The sequence below is a fragment of the Mesocricetus auratus genome, unplaced genomic scaffold (genome assembly GCF_017639785.1).
Source record: "Mesocricetus auratus isolate SY011 unplaced genomic scaffold, BCM_Maur_2.0 Super-Scaffold_100691, whole genome shotgun sequence".
Lineage (NCBI taxonomy): Eukaryota > Metazoa > Chordata > Mammalia > Rodentia > Cricetidae > Mesocricetus > Mesocricetus auratus.
Genome location: NW_024429267.1, coordinates 21004740 through 21029478, shown reverse-complemented (window position 1 = coordinate 21029478; position 24739 = coordinate 21004740). Strand labels below are relative to the sequence as shown.

The following is a 24739-nucleotide window of genomic DNA, read 5'->3' as shown; positions in this document are numbered from 1 at the left end:
TTGAATATAACTTTTAAAAATCACTACCTCCCTCTGGTTTGAACTCAAGATATTTAGGTTGAGAATACATGGGATAAACTGAAGGATTTAAGTCTGCTCAGTCTATTCCCATTTTGGAACTTCCCTTTGTATTAAACACTCTGTGTGAATTGCTCTCTCTAATCTCATTCACAAGTTTTTCAAGGCTAGCTTCCTGTAATTAAAAATCTCTTTAGCTGTCATTTCTTCAGAAATTTCTTCTCTAACCATGGTAATCTAAGGAGGCCTTCAGATGAGTTTTCATCCTAACTACCTATTTTGGTTCCCTAGCCTGTCACTGTCACTTCATAACCACTTTCCACTGGTATTTTTGTCTTCACCCTTAAGAATGTATGCTCTAAGAAAGACCTAGACTTCCTGGTCTATTGCTGTATCTGAGACTATATAATTCTGAGTAAGAGCTAAGCAGTATTAAACAAAAAAAACATGTTTTATACAATAGTCTCTTGTATTTCTATGTTCATGTGAGAGTGGGGTTATGATGGGGAAGATTCTATCCCCTGTCCAATTGTTCTGTCTAAATAACTTACCACTCAAATAACATAAAGGGATGCCTTAAGGAAACATATTTCTTGCAACATGTATAACATATGTAGTAACAGGAACTGCAGAAATAAGAGTTGTATTGAATAAGAAATGAGCTGATCAATTAATGTAACCATTTTAAGATATCTTGCCTCTCTTACCAGACACAAGCTCCTAAAGAGTAAACAGCCTCTTTCTTATTTTCTAGTCTTCAAAATCAAGCACCACACTGAGAGAAGATGACATAGTCAAGTATCTGCTGATCATTCTCACTATTTCAGTAGAGTCTCAGTATTTATTTCCGAATTTAAGAGCATTGAGAAATATTATAACTAACAACTTGGCGTGTTTCCATAAACTTGCAATCCATAAACACCCAGACTAAACTGGCAGCTTACTATATCATATTTAAAAACACACATGACATCTGCAATTTTAAATCATCCCCTAATTCCTTCATCTTTCAATTCCATCCTCTAAATCATGTCCATTTTATTGGACTACAATGTGGAAAAGTCTATCTACAGTTGTCGTTTTTGCCTCTGCAAGCCATGCATATTTTATTAATGTATATCTGCTTACATGAAATGGATGAGATTACTAATTAGGAAATATCCCAAGTCTGTGCTGCCTGCTTGGATATAAACCCATTATGACTAGAGTATGTGTACAGCCTATAGTGGACAGCTAGTGGCTTTGGAGGGTGAACTAGTTTCAAGGTATCATTTTTTTATACTCCAGATATTGAAACTGGTCAATGAAATGTAAGCCTTGTTAAAAAGGTATCAAAAAGTTCAGTGTACAACATTATAATACTATATTTTTTTCTCAAAACCTTACTGACAATCACAGGTACTAAGCTAATTATTTTCTATTAAGGAAAGGGAAAATTCCACAAATTTCAGGCAATCTTGGTTACCATTGTATTTTGATATAATTGCTTTTAATATGGTTATAATGGGCAATTTTCTTGTCCTATGCTCCCTCTTTGGAAGAAGTTATTAGCTACTTACTTAGAGCTACTGACAGTTCAGACTATCATCTTGGAAATCGCTAAGCTTTACATTTTAAAGTAACTTGACATCACTAATGAAATAATCTTGCAGTCCTGAAATACAGAAAACATTTATAAAATTCTCTTTACTTGCAGGGCAGTGGTGGTGCACGCCTTTAATCCCAGCACTTGGGAGGGAGAGGCAGGTGAATCTCTTTGAGTTCGAAGCCAGCCTGGTCTACAAGAGCTAGTTCCAGGACAGCCTCCAAAACCACAGAGAAACCCTGTCTCGAACCCCCCCCCCCCCCAAGTCTCTTTAATCTCCACTTTTGGTGACTATTGATAATGTTTCCTCTAAATGATGATAATCCTGATAAAATTCATAATACACACCTCTAAGTGTCTTTAAGAATCCCAGGGTATTATCTATCGTCTGTAGTAGGTACTGAGAGTCCCTGTGAACTGTAGTAAGCCAGGTGAGAGAAATCTTCCCTGGACCCCTACTATCCCCCCTGGAATTGGGAATTGCTATGTGCATCTATAATTGCTTTCTCTTTTATGTAAATATTGCATTAACAGCAAAAGATCCAATAATATATTTTCTAGGTATCAAAAGAAATGGAAAAAATATACTGGCTCATTAAATTGCTGCCCTTTCTCTTTTAAAGTAGGAAATATTTTCAGGTCTTGTAAGTGGTAATAGCTAAATCACAAAGACAACCATCACTGTTGAATGAAAGATAATTCTATCTCAAGCTGGACCTGATGTACCTGTATTCCAACACTGGTGAGGCTGGGGCAGGATGTTTTTTCAGTTCAGAGGCAGCCAGTGTTACACAGTAAGTTCTAGGCCAGCATCTCCACGTCAGTGCAAAAGAAACTTTGTCTCTGCTCTAACCCCCTTTAAGCAGCCTTTTCCTTCTCTTCTTATAGCCAGCCGGTTGTTCAATAGGCTATATTATTTTTGTCTTGAAATGTACTCATACGGAATCTTTTCTTTGACTTGCTGGCCTCTATGCTTGTTCTAGTTTACTTTCTGTTGCTGCGTTAAACAACCAAGGCCAAAAGCAACCTGGGGAATCAAGGTTTTGTTTGGCTTAAGATACACAAATACATACAGTCCATCATTGAAGGAAGCCAAGGCAGGAACCTGCAGGTGAGACCTGAAGCAGACACCAAGTAAATACGTTTTTTACTGGCTAACTTCCTCTGGTTTGCTCAGCTACATTTCCTTATGCAGCTCTGGCCCACCTATCTTGGGATGGTCCTACCCCAGACAGGCTCAGGTCTCACAGATAAATGTTCAGACAAGACAACACCACACAAACCCCACCGCAAGTCCATTTTTGGAGGTAGTTCCTCCGAGAGTCCTTCTTCCTAGGCACATCTAGACTTGTATCAAGTTGACAAAAACTAACCCACACAATCTACTCATTTTCAAATCGGACACAGAAACACAACACCTTAAACCATAACTTCTCCTTTCTTTGAACCCAAGATTTCATGTAAATATTACATTCAGTGCAACAACAAAAGTCCCATAGTCTTAAAAAGTTCAACATAATAAAAGTTCCATGGTCTCCTTAAAAATCTAAAGTCTCCCTCAGCTATGGGCTCCTGTAAAACTTGAAAACAAGACACATACATTCTTACTGCAAGACAGAAGAACAACAGAGTACCGTTACAGATAGAGCGAAACCTAAACTTCAACATTATGAATAATTCAGTATCTGACATCTGAGGATCACTCATGATCTTCTGCGCTCCAAAGGGCTTGGAACCTACCTCTGAAATGCTCATGATACCCCACCACATAGATCTTGTTTGGTAAACTCAAGCCAGTTTCATTCTACACTTGTCAGTCATCCTACAGTCCCAGTATCTGCAATATGCTGGGTCCTCACTGCAACTCTGCTAGTGGCCTCTTGTGGCCTCTTACAATGGCAAGCTTCGGTTTCTTTCTATGACTCCTTTATTCCCAGGATTTCCACTACAACTGATGATGCACCTTCACCAGTGGTGTCTCTCGGCCCCTCACAATGCCAAGCTTCAGCTTATCCACACAACCCCTTCATGTTTTCAAAACCAGAACTATGGGGAAAGAGCCTTACACTCCCAAGTTTTGCTATGTTCACAATCTGCATGGTCGGGGCTCTGGCCTTTCTCTCAGTTTCTCTGTCTGTCATCTGTCTGTATGTCTCTCTTCCTCCCTGCCCTCCTCCCTACCCCTTCCTCTCGCCATATCACCTGGGCACATACCACTGTGGCTCCAGATAACCCTGCTGTCTCTCTAGTTATGTTGAAGAGGCACATAGTCACACAAAGCACCTATCAACAAGGACTGACAACTGCTCAGAAATTACAGTTATGATGAGAGGCCTCATGGTTCGCTGGATGAGAACTAATCAGATGAGGTTAAACATTCATACAATAGGCAGGTAGAATCAGCTTGAGTCACTGAAAGCACAGTAAATTATTAACAAAATTAGGTATTAAAATATGCAAACTGCACTCTAATTTGTATGAAGTAGGTCAAAGAACAGGGGCATTCTGTTAAAAATACTACTTTATGGAAAGAAATGGGCAAATTATACTAAATTCTGGGGTAAACAGTATTTATTATTAGAATAACAATGGGCAAAAGCAAGATGCCTAAAGCCTGTAGATTCTGTTTTAATAAAAAAATTAAATAAATTTAAATATTATAAAATATGTAGAAGGAGCAGAAGTATCTAAATTTTCGTCAGGCACTTTTCACCGAGATACATCTATCAACATAAAATTTAAACTTCTTCTATGAATTACAAATCAATTTACATTGAAAAATTCACCAAGTCTCATGAAAATAATTTTTATTATTGCATAATTATTAGCTTAGTTTGAAATTACATTATCACTAGATCCATAAAGCTCTTTTGAGAGCAAACCTATGTCCAAGATCTTACTGAATCTAAAACCAGGGAAAGCAGAAACCAACCAGTTGTTTTTCATAATAATTCAACTGAAAAGAAAACAGTTTTAACATCAGAACTTTGAAAATAAACAAAAACAGTATTTCAGTGAACAGTCTCTTTCTTGTGTATATACAGCACAAACACTGGAAGAAATATACTGTATGTATTAAAGACATATAACCAGTGTTTATTTGAACTTTGAGAAAAAATGGATACTGGAGATAACAAAACAACTATAATTTCTCCAAAACTGATGATATGAAACAATGGGTCTTCTCACTGGCTAAGAACATCTCACACCACTCTCATGTCTCCTATAGCTTACCAATATGCCAAGACATCGCTTAGAAGTATCCTCAGCTGATTGTGTAGCACTCATACTAAAAGGTGCTACTGTATGTATTCTTCTTAGAAATATACTCAACATGTTTTAGTTTAAGGTTAGTTACTTTAGGTTTCTATATGTCCTGGAATATAACATAAATGCATGTTGTATAGTTCGGCATCTGTGATGTTAAATTTTATCTATATGGTGAGATTGTTTTGTCTTATTGTCTACAATTTTCTGACATCCATTCACAGCAACATACTTATGTTTATATCAGTTATCTTGTACACTCTTCAAATGATTGTTATAGTTTCATCCAATTTAACAGTCATAAAGATTGCCAGTATGCAATATACAGAATTTCCTCATAATCATGCTTTTGCTACAAAATGTCTTTAAAATTACTTAAAACTGATAGAAGAAACAGATACTCTCTTGAGGGTAAAAGAAATGGCTGCTTTATACAATGGTACAATTCACACCACAAAATATGGGATAACTTATTAGACCTCAAACAGCACATGTGCTTACTGAGCAAGAGGGCAGAAAGGATCCCCAAAGAGAAGGAAAGACTAGAAAAACATAAGTCATCCCTGAAAAGGAAGCAACAATACTCTATCCCTGCATTCTTGTTATGCTGTGCATGTAGCTCACTTAACAGGATGGAACATTATCAAACACCAGTATTAAAGTCAAGTTGATGCTACTGTTTGTCTGCTGGCTTTCTCTTAACTCTGCTGCTTCATCAGACTCTAAAGGAACACTGAATTCTGGAACTGCAGGCTCAGTATTGTTGTTTGGTATTATAAAATGTTCCAAAGCCTCTTGCCCTCTTCATTTACTGCATGCAGGTATTTTACCAGGCAATAACTAAGTTTCTATTGGTTCATTTTGGGCCCATTTTTAGATGATATCTCATGAATGCATGTTTCAATTTTATTTCTATAAAACAGCTGCACTAAAACTTCAGCATTCATCATAAGCACCTTAAAGAGTTGTTATAGGTTGCTGGGCTTCCAGAGTTTCTTATTCAGTTTCAGTTTTCAGGTAGGAGTTGAGCATTTTACTTTCCCAGGAACTGATATTACCGATTTAAGGACATATCTTTTATTGGGGGGGAGCAGGGGAGTATGAGACCCACAGCATGAAAATCTTATTTAGTCTAGAGAGGTAGTTAGAAGAAGTGGAATACTGAAACTGTATCAAGAAAACATGAGTAGTCTATAGGCAGGCAAAAAGAGAGGAGGGCTATCCCACTATAAATAAACAACGCATATAGAAGCTTGGGGAGAAAACAAAAGGAAGATGGCATATAAGTAAAAAACTTCCCTGTGCCACAGAACAGAATGTAAAGGAACCCAAAGTCAGGAAGCTCGGATAGATTCACAAGTAAGCTCCAAACACTGAAAACGCTGTAGTCCAACATAAGGATTTCAGACTTCCCAAAGCAATCAGAAGACTTGAGTTAGGGTGTAGTCTAGAGTAGGAAATGCTGATGCTGCATAAATAAATGTACTTTAATTAGAATAAATTAAGCAAGAGAGATAAAGTTATACATTTGAATTTGGATAATTAGGTAAAACAATTTCCATTAGGAATAGTCAGATAAAGAGAGCTTCCAGTGATACATAGAAAGTAGAGGCCACCTAACTCAAGAGGTTACTGAGTACCTAACAAAAAGTTCTAGAACCCAGCATCTGCAAAGAAGATGCTTAAATCAAGCAATCAGATTCAGAGCTGAATCAGGGACATGGGATGAAGGATGGTTTCTGTCTGAAATATTAACCACTACGGAATCCTCATGGAAGAGCTCAACCTCTGAAAGTCTGATGTTTCCTGTGTCAGCATGTCTTTGGTCCTTCTATGTCCTTTTGGGGCCATTAACCCCTTCCTGGCATGATTTTGTACTTTTAAATTTCTCTCTTCCACTTATTTGACCCTAGATCAAGTACTGGCAAGCTTCATGTGGCTATTTTCAACAAAGCTGTTCCAGACAGAAGAACATTATTTGTCTCTCATTTTCTCCTCTACACAATAGGAAGATTGTTGGGGTAGAAAGTACTATGCTCATTATTAACTGCACTCATTCATGACCTCCAACCATTCCTCAGAAGTGAAGAACAAAAGACCTGATTTTATCATCCACTACCTTTTAAAAGTTCACTAAAGAGAACTGCTTCATCTACAGAACAATGTCACTGGGATGCAGGCTCACCTCACCCTCATAGGTTTCCATTCTGACCATGTTAGCAATTGCCTACCACAGTCCCAAATCATACCTGGGCTTGGCAGAGTACACACAAGAAACCAGAGGTTGAGGAAAAAGGATTTTCTAATCCCTATTTTTCTTCATGGGCCTCTAGCTATTCACCCAAAGAGGAAGATTCTCCCAATTGCTTTCCTTTTTTCATTGGTCAAAATTGGGCCCCACAAAACCTAGATCAAAACTCTCAAAAACAGCAGTAAATCTTTTACATGTCAACACACTGGACATGAGCACGTTTTCCAAAAAAAAAAAAAAAAAAAATGAAGAACTTTTAAAAAGACAAGAGCTGCTTACTGAATAGAGAATTGTGTCTGGCACAAATCATCAAAAAGACTCCTTTGTCTCTGTACTTCCTTCTTTACTACTACTGAACATTTCAGTGAAATAAATACCTGGTATGTGTTATAGTTCTAAAATTAGATTCTACTTATCTCTCCTGTAGTGTAGTTCCTTAAGGAATATAATCCCCAGTAAGAAAGTTAAGAAAAGAAATGAGAATACAGAATTATTTGGGTTCCTAAGATGCTCTATAAATCATTTCAGCACTACTTCATTTAATTCTAGACTGTTCCATTGGTTCAATGGACAGTTGACTCTGTATCCCCAGCCTCTCACTCCTTCAAGAAATGTTCAATTCAGCATCTCCTGAGAGCCTCTGAACACTAAACAACAGCTACAAATAGAAAGAAACACTGGAAACTCCAGAAAGAAACATTTAATAATATAAATATATCTCTACTATGTTTTGATTCTTGGGATTAGATTGATATTTAGGGCCTTTCTGAGCTGTCTCAAGTCAATTCCCCTTTGTTCTTGTCATGTCCAACTTGTTTACAGGAGTCTGGTTACTCCAAAAGGAAGTTTTAGCATCTGAAGGGGTGTGTATTCTCTATTCCTCCATTTTTGCTCATATTTCTACCATTTACCAGATCCCCTGCAGCAATTTCATTGAAAGTACATAAACCTGGAGGACCAGACTCTGGAACCTTCAAAGAAATTAAAAAGGATGAATGGCTTCTTTGGCATTTTATTCTTCTCTCTATTGTAATACATCACAACTGGGTTGATTTTAGGTCTGTTTCTTCCACTAGAATGGTAGGTGATCAAGAGAGAAAATAGTCCCTCATCTTATATATTTTGGGGGCTTAACTATTCACAAGGAACTGGAACTTTATAAACATCAACTATTACATAAAAAATACAACTGCATTTAAGAATGAAATTTTAAAATGAATTTCTTCAGTCATCCTCAAACATGATTGTTACTGAGTGGTAGTATGCTTGCTCTAAGATATCCAGGGCCCTGGGTTCAATCCTCATTAACACAACAACAATAATAAACAATTGTTTTCACATCTGGAGTATTTTAATTCTGCTAATTAATCTCCTAGTCTAATGTATTTCCATTCATCAGAAGGTAACAATAACTTATACTGATTAACTAAAATGAAAACAAAACAAAACGAAAACAAAATAACTAAAGTTATACAGGGCAAAAGAGGGAAATAAACATTCTCAGATTTTTGTGATAAATTTCTAGTGAATTATGGTGATAATCGGTTTATAAATTACTGAAAACTGATTTATTTCACATACTCACCATTCTTAAACAACCCTGAGGAAATCCTGCTGAGGAAAAGTTGTTGACGTAATTGTAGAACTTCAGCTTCTAAAGCTTCAACTTTTGATTTACATTTGGACTCCTTCTGGGCCACCAAGGTGGCAAGATGCTCTGTGTATTCTCTGCTGCTTCTGTCTGCTGGTTTTGAGTGGATAATTGCCAAAGCCAGTGCCAGCTTTGAAGTTTTCAAATACCACGTCTGAACATCCATCTTGCCTTTTGTCCCTATCATATAATGAAAAAGAATTACAAAATTTACTTTTAACTTTCACAGAGTGCTTTATTTGAAAAAAAAATTGATCTTTCAGGGGAGTGCTAATTAAAAAGTTTATAATATAAATTAGTTCCAAGTAACAAAAAAAATTCGCAGGAATTAAAAAATTAGTATGAGACCTCATGAGTTTTCACTGTCCACTTAGTGTGTCTATTGTTGCCCTTGTTCAACTCATGTTTAACTAGTTACATTAGTGAGACATTATGGGTATAGCTTCTGACATTACTAGAAAAGAATATCTCAGAGTCCTCAACTAGATACAAAGAGCTACAGGAAAGTAAGAAATACTGAGAGTGGAGGAAACCGTCTTCCCCAGGGAAGAATACGACAACTGACTATCTAGTCCAAATGGTGAGCCCCAGAAGCATACAGATGAATAACATTATATAGGCTGAGCATGTTGCTTTTAGCAACATGTATATACATATACACATATGCATGGAAAAACAATTAACGAATAAGGAGGAAATAAATTCCAAAGAAAGCAAGGAGGGGTATATGAGAAGCTTTTGAGGGAGGAATGGGAAGGGGGAATTAATGTAATTACATTATAACTTCAAATAAGCAAAAAAAAATCTTTCAAATATTTGCATTGTTGAAGTTGTTTGATCCTGAACTTCCAGCTACTCCAATTGCTGCCACGAGTATACTTCTCCAAACGATTAACATTTCAGTCTTGCAATAGGAATATGCTGAAAGGGAAAACATGGTGTACGACTGACCTTAGTTTTATTAATTAGTTTAATCTTCATTTACAGTGAAGGGTCAGTACATTTTGGCTTCCTCTATATTTTACTGGGTTACCACAGAGGCTCTGAACATAAAACCTACTCTAAAAATGTTTTCTATGTAATTAATGTACAGTAGTTGCTCATAACTACAGTTTCTACTTTTGTTGCATATATTCAGTTAACTACAGATCACATCTATTTGAATAAAACCTTCTACCTATTTTGAACATGTACAGATTATTGTGTCTGTTATTACTTAGTGCCATACAACGACTCTTCATAGTATTCACATGGTTAGGTATCATAATGATGGCTTGAAATACAAAGGAAGATGTGCATAGATTATATGGGAATAGTATAATATTTTATAAGGTGGACTTGTGCATTTAAATATTTTTATATTTGAGGGGATCCTAGAACCCATTTTCCCAAAGCTCAGAGATGACCAGGTAATGTTTCAAAATATTCAGAGTATCTGGTTACCACATTGATCCTCCTAACAAAATTTCACATTATACCCTATATTTTCTTAACTTCAATTTCTTAGGCCAATCCTCTAATACAGTAAAGATACACTACCCAAGTTCTTTTCCATTCAAATCTCTCCTAATGAATTTCAACCAGTTATGATGCCCCAGCTCCCTTATGGCTATCTGAGGCCTTCCTGGATAATTTATTAACGCACTTCCCTTTTAAACGATCTGAGAATTCATCACACTCCTCAGATTTGCCCCCACATGAACCTATCGGATATCCTGGCATTAGGAAACAAAATGGCACACTGTGACAAGCACCCTAATTATGCATGCACATGTGAAATCCAGAGATCAATGTTGGGTGTCTTCTTTATCAATTCCTTGGTTATTTTTTGAGACGGAGTCTCTCTCAATGACCCAAGGATCTTGCCCATTAGTTAAACAAGCTGACCATTAAAGCCCAGGGATCCTCTTATCTCTGCCTCCCCAGCACTAAGATTATAGACACACAAACACACCTGCTTTTTAGATGGGGCTTGGAGATCTGAACTTGAGTCACCATGATTGATAACTGATCAACCTCCCCAGCCCTTAATAAGTCACTAAAACTGTGCTAAACAGAAAACTCTATATGTAATATGCTCCTTACATCAGTGCTTTTATATTGAAAACTGGGGTTGACAATTGAATACTTAAGCATATAAAGTCATGATTATAAAGGTGACTACAACTTAGACATCAAAAATAGGTATTAGTAGGGAATGTTTTATTTGGATGTGAAAATATTAATGATGAACTGACTGAAGTACATGAAAACATGAAAATCTAAATATAGTAAGGGCCCCAATTACATAAGAAAGAGAAACACGAAAGCTGCAAATTAGTACTTTATGTAACTGTAGAACTATTGATTGTTAAAATTTAATCTGTCTGTTATCCTAATTATTCTCGGTGATCGCATATCATAACATATTAAATTATTAAAGAATACATTTTCAAAATGAAAGCACAGTGACACTTTTGGAACCTGTCGCCACTGCTGAAGTCTACACGCTAGTGAGACAGACATACCGATTAGAATTACAACCCCACTAATTCTGACTTTGGCAACGGCCATTCCACTTGCTGGTTCATCATCCATCTGTTGTGTCAGGGATAGGGCTAAGGGCTCAGACATTTGTTAGTCTCAGAGAAGCACTTTGCATGCAGATTACAGTCACATGATGATCTCCCCTGAAGAAGGAACCTTGCTTGTATATTAAACAATATTGACACCCCCTACACACACAATTAGAAGCTATTACAATTTGTTTCAGTTAGAAAAAATTATCAAATTCAAATGTGTATAGTGGGAATATAACCTAGAAAAGCAGTTTGGTAACATCAGATTAAAAAGTTCCGCTAGATCATAAAAAAAGTCAACTCCCCAAACATCTTTCAGTAATACTTAATTGCTTTAATTCATTTGATTGACTTCATGTTCTGATTTTCAGTATTTGTATGAGATGTGGCTGTAAATTATGCTATCATTAATCAGAAAAAAAGATCAAACTGCTAAGTCCTTTGGTTTGTTACTAACTCAGGGTCTGAACATTAATGAGAATTGAATCGCAAATGAGGAGACACAATTGCTGATAGAAATGCCTGGTGCAGAGCTGTGACATATAAATCAAACTGAAAACACATGCAGACTCCAAAATACAACCAAACATACTGGGCTCCTGGGATTGATACGTGTGTGTGTGTGTGTGTGTGTGTGTGTGTGTGTGTGTGTGTTGTGTCCTTTTATCAAACTAAGAGCCATATCAAACTAAGAGCTTCTATAACATACAAAATATATATTTGGCATTTGTCCCCAGTTTTTGACACAAAGCTCCTGAGTCCTCTGGATTAGAAATGCCCAAATGGCAACAGATACTTATATTATAATGAGGTAACTCCCAGAATGTTTCCAAATACGAACTGAGTGCCAGAGACACAACACATAGCTAGACAAATGGAACTGTCATTAGCAACTACCACCTCGACATCAGGGGAAGAGCAGAGACAGAAGGTTGGGATAATAATGGATCATGTCTACCTAGTGATAACCTAGAGCAGCAAATAAGGGGGGAAAGCTTTGAACAATGGAGGAAAGAGAGCTTCCAGGCTAATAAAGACATCAAGAGGATATTGTACAGAAAATGAGTACCACAGCTTTGTGCATTCCAAACCACAACGACCATTGGTATCCCTCCATTCATTCCTGGCATGAATCTCGTTTTTGTTGTTGCTGTTGGTTTTTGTTTTTGTTTTTTTTTCACTCCTTGCTCTTGGAGGAGGCCCACCACTCAGCAAATAAATACAGAACTACTTTTTTCTTATGAATGTCCGGTCTTACCTTGCCTTATTCCTAGGCAGCTTTTGTTAAATTATCTCTTCTATCTTTTGCTTCTGGGCTTTTATCTTTCTCTACTCCATATACTGTTCTTCACTTCTTACTCTGTAGCTGGCTGTGTAGCTGGGTGGCTAGCCCCTGATATCCTCCTCTCCTCCTTTTCTCCCTCCTTGGTCTTCTCTTCCCAGATTTCTCCTCCTATTTATTCTGTGTTCGAGCCCCACCTATCCTTTCTGCTACTCTGCTACTGACCATCCAGCTCTTTATTAGACCAATCAGGTATTTTAAAAAGCTTTACATCATTAAACAGATGCAACATAAAAGAATGTAACATATCTGCATAATTAAATATTCCACAGCATAAATGAATGTAACACATCTTAAAATCATATTCCACACATGAATCCTTTGTGGCAAACACTAAAAAGCATACTTCCTTTCTGATTATTTAGGTGGACAGTTCACAGGTAGTCTGAAGGTACTGCATCAAGCACCTGATCTTGCGGTAGTCTTTGTAACTGGGCCAACACACCTGTGAAGTTTAACATTGTGTCTGGGTTAGAGGGTTCAGAAATAAACTGAATTGTTGGACACCCCCATTGGTAGCTGGAGAATTTGTTGTTGTAATTGCAAAGTACTTTAAGTTCTTATCTATACTCAGAGAGAAGACTTTTTATATTCAATTTATAGTCAATTACAGTAAATAATTAAAATGAACATTTAATGTTCCCAAAGCAAGTTTGTAGTATCTTTGAATTCTTAGTAGTTTGAAATACAAAATTTGATAGTTATATATTATACACATTAGTTTGTATGGGATTTTTTCTTTCCACTTGTGAGCAGCCCTTACCATAAAAAGCCTCTACTGAGCTGTGGAATACTAATCTAGAGGATCCCTATAGTCCCTGGGTTCTCCACCTGACAATGAATGCTACTCTGTCAACATGGTTTTTATACCTGTACTAGCCCTCCCTCTTCTGTTTCCATAATGAATTGTAATATGATATTGATGATCAAAACTTCTGACCTACCTAAACTGTTTTGAAGTATAATTCAAGATTCTAAAGTTGCTTAATTTACAAGAACTGATAAAAATCCTATAATAACAAAAGTCACAGCTCACTCCTCTATCATACTAGTAAGAATTTAAAATAGATAATTATTCACAAAAACCAATGCTAATATGTTCTAAGCATCTACAAAAGGGTAAGACCCTTGGTTTTGCCTTTACAAAGTATTCATGGCTACATATGAAAATTTACTCCCATAAATGACTCATAGGACATTCTGATTATTAAAACCAAAAAAACCTGTCACCAGATTGAACAGCTAATAACAATGATTAAATTATTATTATTATAATACATAAAAATGAAGAAAATGTTCTTTTCGATTTTTAAATATGGGAAAACATTACCAACACTTAAGGCATTGAATATAAAGTAGAACAGAAATTAGAAAAATGTCTTTTTCAAAAATTCTAATAGAAAACATTTATGGAAACTGGAAACAAAACTGGAAAAGAAGAAAATGAACAAAAGAAGAATAAAAGAAATGGAAATAAAAAGGCAAAAGAAGACAGATTTAAACATTGAGTGAGCTGAGAATGAGTGACAATAATTCCTTGTTTATATCATCTTATGTTCCAAAATTTTCACAATAAACATGTAAAACATACAATTGCCTCAGTATTAATCCTATAGAAATTTCTCCTATGCCACACTTTTCAATGTAGAGCTTCTAGGATTATTTAAAAAAGGAATAAAACAGGAACAACTAAATTGGGGTGGGGAGTACAAGGGTAGAATAGAGGAGGGAACCCATGAGGAGGGATAAACAGTATTAATCCTATAGAAATTTCTCCTATGCCACACTTTCAATGTAGAGCTTCTAGGACTATTTAAAAAAAGGAATAAAACAGGAACAGCTAAATTGGGGTGGGGAGTACAAGGGTAGAATAGAGGAGGGAACACATGAGGAGGGATAAACAGAGCTAAATGTCTTTCAAACGGTCATAGAGGAATCTACTACTGTAGAAGCTCCCATATATACATATCCATGCTTTACCATGGCAACAATCCCCCTATTAGACACCACGGGCTAACAAATAAGATGCCCAGTGACAGAAATAGTTTACTTTTTCTGGAGTGGTTGGTCAGTAAGGTAATACAGATGCCCAGATATCACAGGATATTGCTAATGATCATGGTCACCTCCAGAACTTAGCGGTTAAGACTTGCTGAAGATACCACATAACTGAGTACATAGAAAAACCTGGCACTGACCTGGAAGCTTCATCCTTACTGGCAGTGTTCATAGCGCTAGAAGATGATATGCACACTGCCAGAGGAGAAAATCAACAATCAATATCGCCCAGCAGTGAGCCCTGGGAACTAAATAATAACCAGCAAGACATGCCCACGAGTGCTACAGTGGCACATATATCATGGGAAGTTTATCCACTTCTAAATCAATCTACGGAGCACTTCACAAGATGAAAGCCACACTTGGCATGGTTCCTGAGGCAAATAACCTGTGGTTATATGGGTCACGGGCCCTAGAAGAGAGCCTACTGCTATTATTCTGCTAAATGGGCACACTGTTAGACTGACTTCTAATAACGTGACACACTGGACCTATATATTAATGCAGCACTCCACCCTCATCAGAGAAGCATCTATTTGCAGTAGGTGGTAACTAGCACAGGGACCCACAACTGGTCAAAGCATGGAGAACAAGGCACCACAGAATGCCCATCCTAACTAGGACACCTGTATTGCAACTCCTCCTCCCAAAGCTCAGGGACCATTGTGGGACAGGGGTAATAAAGATTTTAAGAGCGAGACATGAACCATGGCTACAAGGAAACAGTGTTATCCAGACATAACGGGATATTTGTTCATAACTTACAGCAGTTGTGACATCAGTGTAAGGTCTATGCAAGTTCAAAATAGAAAAATTCCATCATGGAGAAGGGAGGTGAAAGAAAGACCCGAGCTGAGATTTCTTAGGGAATTGATAGCTGCTAAGACAAGAAGAGTCAGTTTTCTTTAGAAGTATGGCACCTGGTAAGCCAGTTTACGCTCCAGTGGGAGGCCACACATCCGAGACTCATACACTTAGGCTCAGCACAAATTTACTCAGTAGGTTTAAATAAAAAAAAAAAAAAAGAGAGAGAACACAAAGTTGGTAGATAGGGAAAGAGTGGGTAGACTCAAGAATTGGGGGACAGGAGGTAAATACGACCAAAATACATTCTATGAAATTTTCAAAGAACTAATAAAATAATAGGTATGAAACTTAAAAATTATACAATTATTTATAAAAACAAAGTACTCATCCAAACACATACATAAAATACCTCAAAGTCCACTCAATACTTAAATGTGAAAGCTGAAATTTTAAATATACTGTAAGAAAACACATACAAAAGATGTTTTTACATTTATGTTAAGAGTTTTCAAGTATGATTGCAGAACAAAGGCAAAAAAATAGAAAAGGGATCATTGTATCATACTAAGAATGTCTGTAAGCCAATGTAACAATAAAGAGAATAAAAATAAAATATATGTATTGGGAAAAATGCACCTGATAATAATAGATTATATGTGCCAGATGTGAAAAGAACTCACTTCATCAGAAAGAAAACAACCCAAAAATATGTGGGCAGAGCCTGAATAGACTTGTCAAAAGAAGACATACAAATAGGTAACGGAAACATGATAAAATGCTCTATACTATCAATCATCAGAGGAATACAGGTTATATATACAATGAGATACTATTTCTTGCTTGGGAGAATGAATTACCCAGAAGACAAGATTCTAAGCAAGTGTAGCTCTGTGCTAGAGAGCCCACCTTACACTGAGCTACATCACAAATACTGCAACCAAAAAAAAGGAGATGAGAAGGAACAGAGAGAAAGAAGGAGGAGAAGAGGAGGGAGGGAGGGAGGGAGGGAGAGGTGAAGGATGGAATGTGGGAAGGGAAAGAAAAGAAAAAAGAAGAAAATATAAGAAGAGAAAAATAAGAGAGAAGAAGCACTCCAAATATCCAAAGACAGTAGGAGTTTGCCTGTCAAATGAATGAGAAAGAAGTATATCATGTATGTATGTATTGTGGAATAATATTAAGTTTTGAAAAAGAAAGAAATTCTGCCATTTGAGAAACTCTGCCATTTACAATGAAACACATTGTAAATGAAATAAACTAGGACAGAAAGACAAATGCAGTATCATTTTGGGTCAGGAACAAAGGAAAGGAGAGGAAGATAAAGGAGATATAAACTAAGTCAACAGTTTAAAAAAGTGAAATATATGAAAGCCGAGAACAGAATGATTACTGATAGGTAGTCATGAGATGTTAATTAAGAAACAAACTTGTTCTTGGAGTAAGTAAATTGTTGGGACTTTAGGAATATCGTGGAGACCATCATTAATAACAATACAAACTAGAGTTGCTACGATAGATCTTAAATACTTTTATCTCAAAACTCACTTATGGGACCATATGAACTAGTATGATTTACTGATTTCTCAATATGAACAAATGTCAAAACATTCCGATGCATACTTGCTTATTAAACTAAACAACATAATTGTCACATATGGAATAATCATTGATTATGAGATGTAGGAAAATAAAGGTAAATTTCAGAAATAGAAAATGGAAGTTGGTTTTAAAACATCAGTTCTCCACCTATGGGTCACTACCCCTTTGGGAGTCAAACAACCTTTTCATAAGAGTCACCTCAGACCATAGGAAAACACAGATATTTGAATTATGATTCATAACAATAGCAAAATGACAGTTATGAGGTAACAACAAAAGTTATTTTATGGTTTACAGTCACCACAACTTGAGATACTGTATAAAAAGATCAAGCTTTAGGAAGGCTGAGGACCACTGACTTAGAAAGAACCTGCAGAGCTTTATTTAGTCCAATCAAACAAGCTAAAAGTCACTAGTAAAGCATTCCTTAAGCCACTGAGATGAATGTGATCAGAAAAGTAAAAATAGAAAAGGAAATACCTATGAACTATGATAGGGAAATATGTATTCATCAAATATCATATTGGGTCAGCAGAGCACTGGAAATAATGAAACAGTAAGTTATTATGAGATTTTTAAAATAATTAGTTCACTAAAGTTTGGACAATGTATAACATTTAATTTCTGGATTCGATCCAGCTGACAAATTCCCTAATTATTGTTATAGTTTCAGCACACAGTTACTGTGAAGTTCTCAGCAGATTAACATCATGTGAAGTTTTACATAAAAGAATCAGGAGTTAGTCAAGATTTCAGCTCTGTCTACTTTAATTATGAAGGCAGCTTTAAAAGCCTTTCTAACAGAGTGTGGGTGATGGGAGGCTGGTAAAGATAAAACAACACTGCCTATTCAGATTTCTTTTTTTCTTTCTTTCTATTTCTGTTCCAATCCCATCAAAACAAGCCAGTTATCATTTCTTCCTTGTTAAAAGAGAGAGAGAGAGAGTTAACTAATCATAGACTTTAAGTATATAAGCCTCATGATACTTTTTTACTGGTTTCGTTTTATAAGCCACCCCCCCCCAGCTTCTTCCCGTTTTTTTCTTGGCCACAAAATGTATTTTCTTCATATTGTTGCAGGAACACACATGGAAACGATGTATCACAGACATTTTACAAATTACCAAAAAGTGCAGGGGCTTCCACAACATCATATATTATGTCACCATCAGATTCTACTTCATATATCCATAAAGGAAATGGGTGGATAGGGTTACTACTTACACGCATTTTTACAATGTTTAGAAGAATGATCAGTATTTAAAATATTTAGAAGAATTATCAGTGCCTCTCAGTCACACTGCTATTTCATAAAATGAAATAGGTATACCAAAAAACAAAACCAAACCCATGTCAACTGCAAGGTATATAAAACATCTGAGAAACTCTTTGACTCAAGCCCATAAACTCTACAAATTTTTGTATGCTTTAAACGCTATAATCTAGATCTAAGAAAAAAACTACAGATCATAAAATGAAGAGACTATGCAAAACATAGACTAGAAAAAGAAAAGCCAGAAAAAGTAGAGCTCCTGGGAGAAAGAAGCAGCTGCTTCCTGAGGACCCGCTTAGCCCGGTACTCAGCTTTGGAGGGTAAAAGATTAGAAGGAGGATAAAGAAGCGACTTTCCAGAATGCATAAATGTGAACCCATCCTAATAAGACCCAATTTGTAAATACTGCATTACCAAAAACAAACAAACAAAAAACCTTTTTACTAGTATGTAACACCAACTTGAACTTTATTTCTGTATAATCTGAGGGTATGCACTCAAGAAAAAATGAGGAAGCACACAGAAACATTTTCCTTAGTACTCATTTTTAACTCTGAAAACATGTTCTGTTCCTCTGAAATCTCAGGAAGAGAACTACAAATTCCTGACAGCGACTGACAGTGTTTCATGGCCTTTTCAGGGCTTCATTTTTCTAAGACACTCTAATAATCCTTTTTCCTGCTTGGATTTATATTTCAAGGCAAACTAGATTACAATTTTAGCTTCATAAACCTAAGTCATATATTAAAAAACACAGACAATAAACACCAAATATCCACACATGATAATTGCTACATCACTCACAATAGCTAGGAAGTATAAACTTGTCTACCTGTCTATCAATACATAAATGGATAAAGAAAATATCAAAAACTTACACACATGTGCACATCACAGGCACAAATGAAATTTTTCAGCTATTACAGAAAATGAAACCATGGCCTTCCATGTAAAAGGAGAGAAATAAAACAGATTTAGAAAAATAATGCATATTTTTTCTCATATTCAATTCTAGACTTAAATTTATGAATGTGTGTGTATGTGCAGACAGTATTCATGAGCATAGGTCCTGAAAGAAGTGCAGAAGAAACCATGAGAAAAGAGATCGTGAAAAGGGGGAGGAGACAGAGGAAAAAAAAGAAAGAATGTGATGACACAAAAGCAGAAAGAAGGGCGGGAGGGAGGGGAGAAAGGGAATGCCAGAAGAAGCAGGTGGTGGGACTAAAGAGGACAGAGGAGGGAGGGCAAATTAGAACAATGCATAAGGAAATATGGATATATACACATGCACATTTTGATACATTAGTAAACCGCTAATAATCTAAATTTTGTAAGCAAGTGGTTCAGCAATAGATTCTTGATGGGGGATGTCCTGTATGCTATGAATATGTTTTTCTTACTGGTTGATGAATAAATGCTGATTGGCCAGTAGCCAGGCAGAAAGTATAGGTGGGGATACAAGATTAGGAGAATTCTGGGAAGAGGAAGGCAGAGAGAGGCCTCCAGCAAAATGCCATGTAGCTTCTAGGAAGATGGGACTCTGGGCATTCTCCAGTAAAATAAGGTCATGTAGAAACATATAGATTAATAGTTATGGGTTAATAATTAAGAGAAATCTAAGAAATAAGAAGTCTGAGCATTGGGTAAACAGTTTATAATTAATATGAGCCTCTGTGTGCTTACTTGGGACTGAAGGGTGGAGGGACTGGGCAGCAGGAACCCTTCTACAGATTCTTAGCCCTAAAGACTTATCTATATAAAAGATCTAGTTTGAAGAGTAAACTTATGTATATAATATTGATGGCACCATATTGTACTTTATCTTGTGTTAACTAAAATAGTACTGTTAAATAATATTCTAATTGGGTATGATAGGCCAATTTTTGTGTCTTCAATTTTTTTAAAATGATCATAATTACTATTTTCATCTATAGCATTTGCAATGTTGTAGAGTATATTTAAGTTTTACTACCTCATTACAGAAGTCTTTTAAAACAAAAAAGAACATAAACTATAGTATAGAAAAATTATAAATTCTACTGCATTAAAATGTCAAACTATTGTCCACTGAGTTACCATAAAAAGAGAAAAATAAGCAATGATTTGAGTACATAAAGTCTCAATACATATTTAAATAAGAGATTAATATTTATATCAAAAGAATATATGTGAATCAATAGGACAGTGAAACCATATTAGAAAAAGTGGGCAAAATCTATCAAAAAGCTACTCATAAAAAATACTATGTAAACACAAACTACAGGCTTTATAGAACAGAGAAATGTTCAAGTATTCATAACTTCACTATATATAATAAAAGTGCTCCATGACCTAAAGATTTACTAATATAATCACAGCTAAACAAATTGATGTATTTAAACAAGTAAGCTTAAGTAGTGAAAAATAAAGTAGAACTGCCTTAGCCTCCACACTAGGTAGACTATACCCCAGATTAAAGAGAAAGGAACTTACCAGTGATGTCAAATGTCTCCTGTCCCCACTTTTAGAGTTCGTTTTAAAGCAGGGAAGTAGCCACACCAATTTGTGATTATTGTACCTCTTTTGCCTTTCTGTATATCTGAAAATGTTACAATATATACTCATTTTTTAAGGCTGGGTAAACTCAGGAGTGTTTTAAAGTGGATGCCAAATGATGGAATCTGAATAACAAATTCATATAGTTCAGATATTTAAACATAGCCCAATTTCTGAAGGAAGCATTTACTATAAATGCTACCAAGAAATGTAAAGACTTACCATTTTAAAGCACTGTTGTGTTTTCTTCAGCAGAATATTCCCTTCAGTTTTACCTGAGGCCTATGAACTCATCCTTCAACATATATGCTGATGATACATTAGAAAGATAGTGTTTGTGGTGTGTACTCCCACATTAAAAGTGCACTTGGACTATTTCTAAATTGCTCTCAAAACCCTTTAAATATAAAGAAGATATAGAAAGCTTACCAGAACCTGCACACTAAAACCTACAATATACTGTGGTAAGAAGCTAAAAGCATAAGGTAAAATCCACCTCTTCCTGGACATCTTCTTAGACAGGGCAGCCCCCAATGTTTATCCAAGCTCACAGTGACGCTAAAAACAGTTTGAGATCCTAATCAAGGACCAGCAGAGTTACTGTTTCTATCCAGTAGAATTGACCGCCTAATGAAGGCTACATTAGTACTCAAAGGTGTAAGAACAGAGACAATACTCAACTAGACCATCTAGTGGAAGGCCTGAGCCACAGAACTCAAACCATTCGCCGCCCTTTCCTTGCTGAATGTCTCAGAGCAATCTTTGCATTGCACTGCAGTCAGTAGATGGAAAATACAATAGTAAGAGTAATCTTTAAGATTGAGTCTTAATCAGGGGCGGGGAACAGTAAGGCACTTGGTGCCAAGCCAAAAGAACCTAAGTTTAATCACAGGGACCATATGGTAGGAGAGGAGAGAACTTCCTCAAGTTGCCATCTGACGGCACACCAGCTGTGTTGTCTGCACGAACACACAGAAATGAACAAATTAGGAGTGAAAATGGTAAGTTACAGTAACACCTGTCATGCAGAACTACACCATGACACTGCTTTTATCTGGGAGAGAGAAAGCAGTCTGAGAAGTTTCTGACTATATAATCCCTTACTTTTGCTCTTGTTTTCCATATCCGTTTAGCCACTATAGTGACCAGTCCTCCCTACCTCCTTAACAGCAGTCTGTGAGACCAATTTAAATTATAGCTTTATGTAATGCAAAAAACAATTATTCACATCCGTACCTTAATGTTCATTTCCAAACAACGGTATCTGTTAGCTTAACAAAAGCTTCGACATGATTGCTCTTACTAATTAAGGTTTATACTGAAATTATATCCTTGGTGAAATCATTTTCATTCTAATATACTTCACAAAAACCTTAAGCTATTTTCATATACCCATGACAAATACATATTATCCTAAAATATATATCCCTCCCATTCAGATATAAAATGGTATGTAAAGATACAGTGGACTCATTCATTGGTCATCATCTGCCTTACCAGACATACTTGCAAAGCTTTTGTGTTTATTGGTGATAGATTCTTAGTATGCTGCTAAAAGCCCCCTTGTTATTAAAAACATTTCTAAACCCATTAAAAATAACTGTAAGTAAGCAGCCTCTAGAGTTTTCCTGCACCTTGTCAATCATGACTCTGCAGATTTAAATTCAGAACAGTCTTACACAGCACTAATGGCTGACAGCATCATTTGATCTGCGTAGATGTGCAAACATTCAACAACAATAACAGTACATGTCAATAATTCATAGGTCTAGAGTCAGCTGTCTGGTTATGGAAAGTATATCTCTCTCTTCCCTCCACATCCCAAGTCACCTTTTGACTATGAAGAAATCCTTCCCTGTTCACTCCACCAACAGACAGATCACCCGTTAGATTGAGACATTCTGCTGACTTCGGTTGTTTTCTTCCACTGAAGTCAGCTATCTGTTGTGCATTACTCTAATGACAAAATAGAAATCCGCTGGGAAATTGCTTTCTTCTAGTGACCATATCCTACATCCATCTTATGGAAATATGGATTCAAGGAGAGTTTCCTAAACTTTGTCCCCTAGGAAAAAAGCAGATACTCTAGTGTCCCTAGGGAAGTCATTCTCAATCCATGGGTCACAACCCTTTGGAGGTTGAACTACATTTTTCCAGAAATCACCTAAGACCTTCAGAAAAATAAAGGCTATATTATGATTCACAACAGTAGCAAAATTATAGTGATTAAGTAGCAACAACAATACTTTTATGTTTGGGGGGCCACCACAACATGAGGAACTGTATTAAAGAGTCATAGCATTAGAAAGGTTGAGAACCACTGACCTAGAGCCTTCCCTTTTTGTAGACTTCACAGCAGCTCTTCTGTCTTTCCTATTCTATTCATTTGTCTTCAACTACTAGGTTCAACAAAACACACTAATGTAGAAATATCCAATTATCTAAGGCTGTGGTCACTTTTAGGAACAAAAAAAACTGTAAGATATGCTGTCAGTCAAAAAATCAAGATGAAGGGATACAAAGAGACCACAAAAAAATTCATGATTTGTTGATACTCTAAAAGTCAGCATACATTTACTCACTAAACTATGACTTTGGGCCATTAAAAGATAAAAATCAATAATAAAGTTCTTTTCATCATAACTAGTATTGTAGAATATTAGCATAATACTATTCAACACCAGGAAATGTGGTACAGGCAACTATTTTGTCAGACAACATTCCTGGATCACAAAGAAATTAATTGACCAATAAGTGCATGAAACTGAAAGATCAAAAGAAAAATTAATACAGTTCCCAAGAGTACATTTCTTCTACAAAGGAAGTGAGCAAGCCTGGTGAGATTGCTTAGAGGGGTAAAGGACCTTGTCATGCAAGTCTAGCAGCCTGAGCTCAGTCCCTGGGAATATAGAAATGTGACTGGAGAGAAGTGACTACACAAAGCTGTCCTCTGCCCTACAGGCACACAGACACACACACAGACACACACACACACAGACACACACACACTGTGGCAAGCATGCCCCCCCTCGTACATCAGGTCCACATGTATATACAAACACAAATTAATAACTATTATATTGTTACTAATATTCGTTTCAAAACTTAAAATGTAAGCTGTATCTCTCCTCTCTTTGGTGGGCACAGCACCCTAAAATGTAAGTGTGATAGCAACTCATTGATTTGTTTTAACAAATATCAGTTGGTCACATACTATGTCCTCAAAGGTTGTGGCAATGATGGAATCAGATCACTTAGTGCTTTTTAATTCAAACAGGAGGAATACTAAGAAAATAAGCAAAATGTACATATTCGGATTGTGATAAATAGCTACAAACAACTTAGATAAAGATGAATGGAGACAGCCAGGCAGTGGTAGTGCACACCTTTAATCCCAGCACTTGGGAGGCCGAGGCAGGCAGATCTCCGTGAGTTCAAGGCCAGACTGGTCTACCGAGTGAATGCCAGGACAGGCTCCAAGGCTACAAGGAGAAACCCTGTGTAACCAGAAATGTCCCCATTTAGCAGATGACTTCCTAGCAACGATGCATGGAGAAGATCCACCCACATGAAAGGACATGGAAATGCAGACCTAGAAGAGAGGAGCCAAAAGGCAGTGGCTGAGTCCATAGTGTTCTCTCAAGCACCACTTTACCCGTCCCCTAAGAATGCCACACCCGGATGGAGCGGCCAGAAGCAAAGCTCTGGAGCACAGCCTTGGAAAGCTGCCAGGAGAAAGTGGAAAGACAGATAGATAGTCAGGGTTTTTCCAGAAGCAGAGCTAGAACCAACACG

At 36.5% G+C, this 24739-nt stretch overlaps 1 protein-coding gene across 2 annotated transcripts in view; it reads right to left on the bottom strand.

Moving 5' to 3' along the window:
- The window catches only part of Mei4 (meiotic double-stranded break formation protein 4), a 382963-nt gene that overhangs the window by 115223 nt on the left and 243001 nt on the right, over positions 1-24739 (bottom strand). For both annotated transcript variants that reach the window (XM_040740027.1, XM_005073696.4), the window contains exon 2: positions 8707-8952. In XM_040740027.1, coding sequence (XP_040595961.1) covers positions 8707-8938 — 232 coding nt within the window. In that variant the 5' untranslated portion in view covers positions 8939-8952. The remainder of the gene's footprint in view (positions 1-8706; positions 8953-24739) is intronic.